At 40.8% G+C, this 11,772-nt stretch overlaps 1 protein-coding gene across 1 annotated transcript; it reads left to right on the top strand.

The window, feature by feature from the left end:
* Positions 1–6: 6 nt before the first annotated feature.
* FUCA2 (alpha-L-fucosidase 2) lies at positions 7–11,768 on the top strand. The gene is made up of 7 exons (XM_026844445.1): positions 7–298; positions 3,007–3,194; positions 4,865–5,204; positions 5,658–5,868; positions 7,269–7,459; positions 8,704–8,812; positions 10,245–11,768. Exons 1-7 carry the CDS (start codon positions 288–290, stop codon positions 10,383–10,385), a joined length of 1,191 nt encoding a protein of 396 aa, XP_026700246.1. The 5' UTR covers positions 7–287; the 3' UTR covers positions 10,386–11,768.
* The last annotated feature ends 4 nt before the right edge of the window (positions 11,769–11,772 follow it).

Here is an 11,772-nt window from a genome sequence, read left to right as displayed (position 1 = left end):
GCAGCCCCCTCAGACCCCGCTGGGGCAGCTGGGAGGGTCCCACCGGAGTAGCTGCTGCGGATGGGTCGCACCGGCCATCGCAGGGGTGCGTTTGGAAAAAGCAGCTCTTTGAGCAGGCGGGAGTTGGTTTGGTGTTCCCCTCCCCCCTTAAAGTGATGGTTGGGTTTAAAGCCCCTTTGCAGCCTGACCCCGGAGCTGAGGTGTGTGGGAAGAGGTTTATTTCCACCTGAGGCTGGACAGTGAGACCACGGACTCTGTGGCACCGTTTACGAAGGAAACAGAGTTTGATGTGCTTCTGGTATGTCTGCCCAGCCCTAAAACGCCTGAATATTTTGGCTAACGTTAACCAAATTAAGCAGAGAGCTTGGAGAGCTGGACGATGTGATTTCCACAGCGTTGGTGACAGGTGGTTGGTGGAGTGGCAGAAGGAGGCCTCTCCAGCGCCACGGTGAAGGGATGAGTGCAGGGGCTCTGCCCAGGCCCTGTGGGGATGGGCGTTGGAGATCTTCCAGGCCTTGCACAGCTCTTGCTGGAGTGCTCTGGCACTGACTGTGGGGAGCGCAGGTGTTCCATCACTCCCTCCTTGCTTGGCAAACTGCCTGCTGTTTTCTTGTGCACATTTTGTGTTGCTGATGGTTTTCTTCTTTATTATTATTTATTAAAGAGTACTTTCCACTTGAAAGAGCCTGAAGCTCTTGATTCTTCAAATAATTTTAATTCAAAGGCTGAATAAAACTTTTGGTTTGTGAGTGTTCACTGGTTAAGGCTGTAAGCATTTTTTTGTTATCTTCTCTCCGTACTCTTTTACCAAATACTTCCTGTGTGAATTTGAGTGAGTCACGTTATCATTTACAATATGAAGATAACAGCAGCTCTGTGGCAGAGCTATGGTTAACCTTAAATGCAACATTCATAAAACAAACCAGCATTGATACAAACAAACCACTGTTTTCTGACAATATTTGGTCTGTTCTTTTCAGAGTTACATTCAAGGGTTTCAGCAATTTTGTAATGTGGACTCCATTTACTAATACCTTACTTTCCTAGTGAGGGAGAAGCTAGACGTGGGTTCAAGCCGTACTTTTGAGTGCTGTGCTCCGATAGTGGTACGCTGAGTCAGGACAAAGCGTTCGACTTCTGTTGCTCTAAAAAGACCCCAAAACACTAACGTAGTGGATGAAGTTGTGTTTTATATTCCTGTAGCCTCCCATCCTTAGGCACATGTGGGTGTAGAGCTGCTTCAGCGCCTTCTGGCAGCATGTGCAGTCAGATTGAGGTGCTGGGTTAACAGCTTCAAATGGAAGGTCATAAACTCTGAAATCGCCCAGCCTGTCCTCCTTCTTTCGAAGCTGCACAGCCTTGGTCAGGATGTTTCTAGAATCTAATTGTGTCAGAGTAGAAGTACTCGTGTTAGCAAACCATGTGACAAAGGGAGAGAAGCAAGGATATTACCTGTTTCTTTATGCAGTTACACACTTTAAAATCAGAGTTGGGTCGTTCCATCCCCCCAAGTCTTTCAATGACAAAAGCTCTCTCAGCCTCTGTTTTCTAGATTTTTTCCCTGCTGGCTGCCAGAGATCATGTTTCTTTATGCTGGTCTGTTTGGGAAGGTTACAACTCTATACAGTTACTGCGGTCCTGCAGAACAGAGGTCAGAGTCCAGCGTGGGACAGGAGAAAGAAATCCACTTCAAATATTCAGATTCTGGCATGCATTATTCCTTAACTTTCAGTTTGTTTTCATTTATGTCTGAATTTGCCAACAGGGTTTTTGCTACTTGGCCTCATTCGCAGAAAGGTGACTCCTTTCAGACCCTCTTCTCCATGAGTGTTAGCAGTCACAACTAATGTTACTGTTAGAAGGTCTCCAGCAATAATCCTGTTTATGCAGGAAGGACTGTTGCAGGCTGTTTCTGGAACTCCTCTTTCATTGCTAGGGAGGGAAAGGATGGAGAAGGTTGAAAATAAATAGTGCTCTTTTGGTGATTTATGATCTCTGCCCCTGATGAGGCTGAGAGACCACTCTCAGACCACAGAGTGGCGTTCCAGGCCAGTTGGAATACTGACAATACTGGTCGATGTTGTGGGGAAGCACAAGATAGAAACTGTCCCTGTCTTTGTTAGGTGGGGTGCAAAAAGAGATAATCCACTTATTTTTCCTTTCGGTTCCTAGATCTGGTGCACTGGTAGGTTGGTAGATGTGTTGCCTGAGTGTTAGAACCTGTGGCAAAGGTGCGTTTGTGAGTGTGGGGTTCTCTCGGAGGCAGGTTGTTGTTGGAAGACGTGCCTTCTAGTAGGGTGCCTTCGCTTCAGAGCCTTACACGTGCAGTGGTTGCAGTGCCCTGCAGTCACAGCTCTCTCCTGCTCTGGGACTGTGGGCGTCTGCTCACAGATCAGGTCACTCAGCTGCATTTGGTATAGAGGACTCTGGACCAGCAGAGAGGTAAAGCTGTTGGCTCATGTGTTTGTGGGTTGCAGGAGTTGCAGTGTGGGGGGCAGAACAGAGATGCCTCATGGCTGATGTGTGAGACTTGAGGAGGGTGAGTCATGTTAGTCTAGAAAAAGTGCATTCCTTGTGCCACCTGAGCTGCTTAGAGATGCCTCATGGCTGATGTGTGAGATTTGAGGAGGGTGAGTCATGTTAGTCCAGAAAAAGTGCATTCCTTGTGCCACCTGAGCTGCTTATGTGGACTGTCTGCCTGTGCTCTATAGTACGGTCTTGGGATTTGTGTATTGGGCAAGACTGCTATTTTTTTCCATTCTCAAAGTGTAGCTGCTTTACTTCGTTGCTCCAAGTGAAATCTTGGGGCCTTTCCAAAGTGGAGTGCTTGAAAGATGTAGAGCATGGACAGAGAGAAGGAAACCTCTGAAGCAATCTTGTCTTATGCCAGTGTCATGTACCTCCAGTGCATGTGCCTCTCGGTGTGAACTCAAATAGGAGCTGACGATTTAAATTCTCTCTACCTAAAAATACACCAGCAAGTGTGTTTTGCTCTACATTTTGTAGGTGGTACTGGCAGAAGGAAAAGAGAGAGCCCTATGTGAAATTTATGGAGGCAAATTACCCACCGGGGTTCAACTATGAAGATTTTGGGCCACTGTTTACAGCAGAATTCTTTGATTCCAACCAATGGGCAGATATTCTGAAGGCTTCAGGTGCAAAATATGTTGTCTTAACTTCAAAACATCATGAAGGTAAGTGGAAGGTTTGTGAATGTTAGTAATTTGTTGCATTTCTGTCAACAGAAGAAAATCCAGGTGACTTTTCTGCCTACTAAGAGAGATAGAGAAAGCCAAGCAGGCTTACCTGCCCCAACCCAGCCACAGAGGAAACAAACCACCTAAGAAATGTGTATGCATTTTCCTGACTCTTACACAAAAGCTATGGCCGTAAAGCTTGCATAGGAGGAAAAATAGATTGTGCCATTGTTATCATGCTGTAGGTAAGACAGCCTGAAGCAGCAGGGGCAGCTGAGCTTCCTGCAGTAGCCATAGTTTATTGTGTGCAGTTTATTGCTCAGGGAACCACAAAAGTGCTGTTTAACATAAAGAGCTGCTGTGTACAGGCAGTTAACAGAGCTCTATAGGTTTCTCCAAGGAATTCAGGTGTATGTTCCAGGAGTCAACTTCAGAGTTAGAAGCATACACAGGGTATAGCTCTTCCTGATGCAGTGCGTAGAAGCCAAAACCTTGAACCAGGTCTGTAACTTTACAGGCATGATTGATTTTTGGCACTGTAATTGTAAGATGCTTTGCAGAGAAAAGTAAAGAAAAAGAAAGTGGTTGGAAGGAAATATGGTAGCAAAGGAAGCATAAAATACTAAGATGCAATACGATAGTACATCTAGTGCGTGATGTTGGTCTTTGGGGAGATACGGGTTCAGGACTAGCAACTCTTTAACTTGTGAGTTTTAATCTCGGCTCTGACACACATAAAATCTTGATCTTGATGATGCCCATGGCGTAATTCCCAGTGATTTCAAAAGAACCATAATTCATTTAGTCTGTCCTGTAGCTGTGGGCATGAATTTTTAGCTTGTTTGTCTAGTTGATACCATTACATGTATCCACATATATCACAAAAATATTGCAAGATTTATTAGGCAATACATATAAATCAGTTTGAGGCTGAGAGTGCAGCTCCTGTGGCAGTGGTTTAAGTCTGCAGTGCAGTAGTACTTGAAAGTGCTTGTGTTGGAATGCTGTGTATCTGAAATGTTAACTCCCCCCTGATAATGCTGATATTTTAAAAGCTGTTTCAGGGAGTTTTTGCACTCTGCTTATATACATGTAATGAGTAGTTGATCGAGCTGTTGTAAATGTCAAGACAAATGAAAAGTGAACATTTGCCTAAGATGTAAAGGGAAGGGAGGAGAACAGTCTTTAAATGCAAGTGATGGCTTGTGCGTTCTGCAACTGAGAAAGCATTTTATCTTCCAACTGTTGGATATGTATTCACAGTTCACATTTGATACTTCAGAGAAAATGTAGATGCTTTGAAAGTTGCTGTGTTTTTGGTAAATTTAATTGGGACATATGAATGGAGTGAACAATTAAGGAGAAGGAATAATTATCCTAAGCAGTACAGAACTGGAAAATATAAATGCATATGTGTATGTATAAAAAATACATAAACATATCTGGCATGGTGTTCTGATGTTATGACTACTGTCATTGTGCATAAAAAGATTATAGGCATGCTTTATACCATGATAACAATATTATTACATAACAATATTATTACATATATGACTTCTATTATATTTATTTTTTGCAACACACTTGCAAACTACTTTCCAAAAAGAGGAACTATAACTTCCCCTCTTCTGCTTCCCTTTCTTATCCTTCTACTTTTCTCTTTTCAGGCTTTACTTTGTGGGGGTCCAAGTATTCTTGGAACTGGAATGCTGTTGATGTGGGACCAAAACGAGATCTTGTGGCTGAACTAGCAACATCTGTTAGAAACAGGACTGACTTGCATTTTGGGTTGTATCATTCCCTGTTTGAATGGTTTAATCCTCTCTTCCTTGAGGATGCCACCAATGTCTTTAAGACAAGAAAGTTTCCAACCAGCAAATCATTACCAGAACTCTATGAAATTGTGAACAAGTATCAACCAGAAATAATTTGGTCTGATGGGAATGGAAATGCACCAGATACTTACTGGAACAGCACTGGTTTCTTGGCTTGGCTGTATAATGACAGGTGCATAGTCATGCTGGTTTAGCTCCTTATCTGAAATTCTGCTCTGTGTCTAGTTTGTCTCATTTTCTGTGTATTTTGTGGAACCTGTTATCTCTACTTACTTAAATATTAATTTTCTTGAAATACAGAATCCAGGTCTTCCCTAAAACTATCAGAGCTTCCTTTAGAAAAAGACTTTCATATTTTTTAACACATTTGCAGATTAATCAGTTAAGATGGTTTTGGCTGTTCTGCTTAATCATATTCTTCCCGTATCATCTACTGCACAGACAAGCAGATAATTTGAAATAGAGGTGCAAAAGAATGAGACTAGGATCCCTGAAATTGTACTTAATGTAATTGTAATAAATTAATAGTATAGAAGTCATCCTAAATGTTAGTTTGTGGGAGGGGATTACACTGGCTGTGACTGTATTTAATAGAATAAAAATGATAAAATTTCTCTGTTTTCAGTCCAGTCAGAGACACAGTTGTGACCAATGACCGCTGGGGAGTTGGCAGCATCTGTACACATGGTGGCTTCTACACTTGTAGCGACCGGTATAATCCTGGCCACCTCCTGCCTCACAAGTGGGAGAACTGTATGACTATTGACAGGAGGTCATGGGGCTACAGGAGGAACACCCAGCTTGATGATTATCTCACAATTGAGGACCTGGTGAAGGTACAGTGGGACAGAGGAGTTGCCTGCAACTTCTGATTCTCCCTCCCAATTATTATATTATGCTATATAACATTTCAATTATGTATCTATTTTTATAAAAAAGTATTATTTCAATTGAATAATGAATTAATGAAATAATAAATCATTTTGTTCATTTGCAGCCTAACACTGGCAGGATGGAATATCCATGTAATTTTTATTATAGAAATGACTAAGAGGAAAAATATCTAGTAAAAATTCAGTCGGTTTCTTAGAAGCTGTTTCCCCAGTGAGTAACTGCCCAATCTGATCTGGATAGTCTCATAGTTACCTTTTCTACTAAATTTTTCTAGTAACTGCACCTCTAAGTTGATGAGAAGCAAAGTTACAGTTTCACAGTTCCTGTTTAGGAACTCCTAATTGAAGGGGACATCTTTTTCTCCTTCTAGCTAGGAACATTTATAACTCTTAATAGTCTTTTCACCTCGTAGCGAGAAACTTTCCTTTCATCCCACTTCATTTAAAAAAGAAAAACCAACACGCTTATTACAGACATACAGATACACACTAACAGATGCATACAGCTGGTGTTAACAGAACATGGGTTCCCTTTGCTAGTCTAAGATTAATACCTTAGAGGGATTTGAAGCTTAGGAAAAATGAATGCAAGGAAGACTGATCGATCTGTCAGGTAAATGGATTTAACTGTAACATTCAGCTGGTAAGAGGAAGATTGTTTGTTATTGTTGCTTAATCTAAGTCTCTTCCTAGTATTGTCCTTGCAAAAGGTAATTTCAAATTGAAGTAATGTCTTTTCAGAGGTTTAAATTCATTTAGTAACTTGTCTCCAGCTCTGTTCCTTAGACTTGTGCATCTCAGCCCACGATCTCTGGAGGGCAGTGTGGATGTGAACACAAATATTTAAGGACTCTGTAGAAGGCTGCCTCCTGATTTACAGATGTCTCTGTAAAATAGGGATAGCATAAAAGAGAGAAAGAAGGAAGTTTCTTCTCTCAGCTTCAGTGAAAATGAAGTGTCATCTATTAGCCTTATTCTCCTCTTGCGTAGAGAAATCACCTATCCATTCTATTGGTAAAACCCTTGTGAAATTCCTGCAGAAGTTGAAATGATAAAAAGTTATAGGATCTGATTCTAATGTAAATTCAGTCAGGCATATTAGTGCAAAAATGTATTTCGGGCTGTTTTCTGCTACAAAAATTGACAGCAGAGCTCTGTTTTATGGGAGCTTAAAGTTTGTGTTGACTGTTGGAATGACCCCCAAAATCTAAACGTGCAGCAGTAACACAACTCATTCAGTTCATTGTCCTGAAGCAGTATGGCAGACTTTAGGAAATACTTCAAATGTATGATTTCATTAGCTGTAACCATATGCTCTGTGTATGTGTTTAAAAACATTTCAGCAACTTGTAGAAACAGTGTCTTGTGGAGGAAATCTCTTGATGAATATCGGGCCCACTCACGATGGTCGCATCGCTGTTGTATTTGAGGAACGCCTGAGGCAGATGGGTGCCTGGCTGAAAGTCAACGGGGAAGCCATCTATGGAACGAAACCATGGAGAGCACAGAACGACACGGTCACACCAGATGTGTGGTAAGGCTATGGAATCAAAACATAGGCTGCATAAAGCAGAAGCAGTGTGTGTGAAACTTTGAAGTTCTTAGTGATTTGATGCTACAGAAATCGCCAGCTTAGTTTGTATGCTGTGAAGAAATTAACCTTTTCGTCAGTTTAAGTAACTGCACATAAAAATAAAACTGTAGGTAGGCAAAGGGTGTAGGAGACTGTAGTTTTGGGATGATGCTGAGGCTGAAGGGAAGGTTGCAAGCATTTCCTTAGTGATCTTGTACTTCTTAGTGTAGCTGTCAACAGAAACTATAAAGAAAAAATATAAATCCAGAAATACAAAACTTTTTAATGAAGTGTTTTATCTGTACAAAACAATACTTCATTTCACTGTTCAGAGAGAAAACGGGAAGACATAGAAACTAGAAATCAGTCTAGTATATGCTGCATTTCTTTTTAAGGTAAAAATGCGTGGGAGGATAACAGCAATTGGTCACTAAACTGAGTCAGTCTCTGGACTCTCGCCTCTGCCTTCATGCCTCATAGCTGCTGTAAAGCCTTAATGATCCATCAGGGTTTTCGTCTTGACCCTCTTCTCTGCCCCAATGGCCTTTTTACCTCTGTTCCCAGTAAGATTTGGCTATCTGGCTTTAGCCTTGAAATGCTGAACTATTGACTGTTTAGTAAAACCACTACTTACAAAAGCAATAAAACATTGTAACTAAATGAAGGAAAGAGGGAGGAATGTTTCAAGTATATGCCACAAGATTTCCAAGGACATACTGTAGATAATGTCTGCTGAAATTAATTTTTTAAGAAACTAGCAGTGCAAGGTGGAAGCTTTGTTGTCGCTCATGTTCTTGTTATTTTTAGTGTATTATCTGTACATTTGTGTATAACGTGAATTAGTGTGTTTTTTTGAATATAACCCAAAATTTTCTGTTAATGATTCCCCCTGCCCTGCAAGTACCTCCTTATATGGCTGAACAGCAGTGAGTTATATGCTTGCTAAAGTTACTGTAGATGTTGACCTCTGAGTTCAATTCTTTAATAAGTGTCTATTACCTCTAGTTTGTTGGAAATAATTTTCAAGGAACAGTACTGTATTAAAAGGTATACATTGTCTGAAAAGATAGTTATGTGTGTGAAAATGTAATTACTGCTGATATTTTTCAAATCCATTTTCCCAGTCTGAAAAGCAATCTATGTATCACTTCAGAAGATTTACAAGGAGAAGCTAACATGCATTTCTGTTCCCCATGTCAACCCAGGTACACTTTCATCCCTAAAGAAGGCAAAGTCAATGCTATCTTCCTTAACTGGCCAGTTTCCGGGACTCTGGTACTTGGTGAGCCACAGGCTAAGCTTGGAGAAACACAGGTAAAATACAGCATGCCCCTACTCCCCCTTTCCCCTCTAGAATAGTGAGATTTTTCACACACAGTGCAAGAAACAAAGATGCTCTGAAGGAAAACACCTCTAGGATTTGTCACGTTCCATTGTTTATTTTAGTTTCTGGTATCTTTGGGAATGCACAGCTCTTAGGACAGAGTGTTGGAAGAGACCCAGCGAAATGTTTGTTTCTGTTCTGGAACCTCCCCGTCATAGTCCTCCCAGTGGGATATTTCTTCTCCAACAAACAAAGTTAGACTGAGTTGTTGCTGGGATATGTTTTAGCTTGCAAACTAAAGATCACAAAAAGAGGCCAAGTAGCAGGGGAAAAAAAACTGTGCTGCCCCTCTTGTTTCCTGTGTAGCCTCTTAACTCAGCATGACCTTTATAAATGACCATCCTCAGGACACTGGTGATACTGGAATTGATGTAATGGTGCAGTAGTTTGAAGTCAAAGCCATGCACAAAGGGAAAGCACACAGAGGTTTTTGCTGCCTGGGGAGGCTAAATAATAAGTCAGTGCAACCCTAGATGTGTCTATTACAGCAAGTGGTGTTCAGAAGTTGAGGACACTGGTGTCACTCCTACACTAGCAAATAGCGTACCCCAGTGGAAGCAGGTTTATAGAGCAGAACAGCTGGTGCTCAGGACTGGCTATCAACACCGTGCATTTAAGGTGGGGATTCACTTTGGCTTAGCTCTGTTCTGCTCTCAAGCATTGGATGTCCACTAGCTGCTGAAATGCATTAAGGGTGCTTCCGGACTGCCTCTTTTGGTCCAGTTCTATATGAAAATAATCTACTTGGTGCTAAGACACCTCTGTGATAAGGAAGAAAGAGTCATTTCAGAAGTGATGTAGATGCATCTTGGAGAGGCATCTGGACTGTATATGCACAAGAAAGTAACATTCCGTGGTGGTAGAGACGTCTTTCCAGTGCTTTCAGCATTTCACCAGCTGGTGTGTAAGAGTCTCACCATTAAACCTATTTGTGTGTTTTTAGCAGAGGGGTTCTTTAGGTCAGCTTTGCTTGAGATATCTGGCTGCGCTCTGTAAGAAACACTGATGTCCATTCAAAACTACAAGGTTGCCCAAGGGAAACAGACTCTATTTCAGAAGTAGTTGATATAAAGCTGTGTACCGCGGCAGCCAGATCCCTGCTTCAGATTCCACCCCAAATACTTCTGAAAAGTATTTCTTTACCTTTTACAACCCTAACTACTTCTCCCTAGCTTTATTACTTACTTATCATCTACAAGTATTTTTCTATTTTAATAATTATCATTCATTTGGTTGGCAAGGGGCTTTTAAGGCTAATTGGACAGTAAGGTAACTATGGATCAGCACTTCTTTTGTCACTGATGCAACCCTATGCACTTTGAAAAGGCGCTGTTCTGATTACCCTGTATGTTTCTACTTCAGGTGGAGCTAGTTGGCTACAAGGAACCGCTGAAATGGGTTGCACTGGGAGAAAAGGGAATCGTCATAGCTCTACCTCAGTTAACTCCTAAGCAAATGCCATGTCAGTGGGGCTGGACTTTACAAATGACCGACATAAACTGAGCCACACCCTGCTGGAGCCTTGGCTAGGAGGGAATGCTGATGCTTTGCTCAGTTTCTCATCACTGGTTTCTAACTCTTACTTGTTTGACCGAGAAACATCAATAATTTCACTTTTTTATGAAAGGTGGGTGGTTGTTAAAGGATGGAATGGAATGAAGCTCACGTGAAATCTAGCACTAGATAGTTGAATCTCTGCATACTATTTGTTTCTTTGAAACTGTAAAATCCTTTGCATCTACCTTGCCTCTCCACTTTTTTTAGTCAGTTTCTTGCCAAATTATGTGAAGGAACAGGGAGAGAAAACCACAGGGAGTGGATTTTTAAAGCCATAAGAAAGAACAAAGCCAGCTCAAGCCAGCATTCAAATGCACATAAATCAGTTGTATACCTTCTTTAATGCAAGGAATTTAACTTCCACAAAACTGTACAGTAAAAACTGAGAATAAACTTGTTGCACACAACTGGAAAAACTATCAGGTGGTAATTTCAGCTGCATAGGGTAATGCATCTGTAAGAACAGTCCTCTGAGGGTTAGGAATTAATCACAAATGCATGTGCATCTTCATTTCTTATCCTGAAAATTAATAATTTTACATGTTCCTACTCTTGAGTAATTCTATCCATTATTGGGACACAAGTAAAGTGGGAGGGGTTCTTGCTGTCTTGTATAATTTTACATGGTTAAAGCTGACTCTTGTTTGCAGCCACTGTTTTTACAGTTACCAGGGTGCCTTCTGTGGACTATTAAACAAAACATATATTCACTGACCAACTTTTTTTTTAAAAATAAGAAATAATTAGGAGTTGCTAAGGATCTTCAACTTTGGCAGAGACACAACATTTTAAGCAGAGGGTAGATTGCATCCAGCTTGAGAAATTCCCAAACTCATCGTGTCAGGATGTTAAGGGACAGTATAAAATTTGCAAAGAGGGGGAGGTAGAGGACAACAAAAACCATTAGTGTTTATACTGAAACAATTAAAGGTTTATTTTTCCTGAGTAACACTAAGAAGTGCAAAACTATTGCTGTGTAAGCTAAATTTACTCTTTCAGCTATGTCAGAATTAAGTGATAGGCCCAATGAAGTTATTGCCTTTCCTGCTAGTAATGTTAATACACAAACAATTTTACATTAAAATATTTTATTACAATACAGACAACTGGGCTCAAAATTAATACAAATTAAGATAAAATATTTACAAGTTAATGTGTACAGTGTAGCTGTTTGAACAGCATAAATGAGAACTTCTAAAAATCCACATTCCTTTAGTATTAAGTAACAGAGCACTCCCCCAGCTTGTTCAAGAGGAACATGCATCAGTTGGCAAAGGCTTTCTGAAAAATGAGAGACTCTTTGAAATAAGATTTGTAAAATTAAGGAAGAAAA

The sequence above is a fragment of the Athene cunicularia genome (genome assembly GCF_003259725.1).
Source record: "Athene cunicularia isolate RWA chromosome 3 unlocalized genomic scaffold, athCun1 chr3_part1, whole genome shotgun sequence".
Classification (NCBI taxonomy): Eukaryota; Metazoa; Chordata; class Aves; order Strigiformes; family Strigidae; genus Athene; species Athene cunicularia.
The sequence above is the reverse complement of the archived record's forward strand: the minus strand, read 5'-3'. Positions and strand labels throughout refer to the sequence as shown.

Coding starts and splice junctions, on each gene's coding strand:
- FUCA2 (XM_026844445.1), top strand. Junction 3,195..4,864: donor AACTTCAAAACATCATGAAG/GTAAGTGGAAGG, acceptor TTCTCTTTTCAG/GCTTTACTTTGTGGGGGTCC. Junction 7,460..8,703: donor ACGGTCACACCAGATGTGTG/GTAAGGCTATGG, acceptor ATGTCAACCCAG/GTACACTTTCATCCCTAAAG.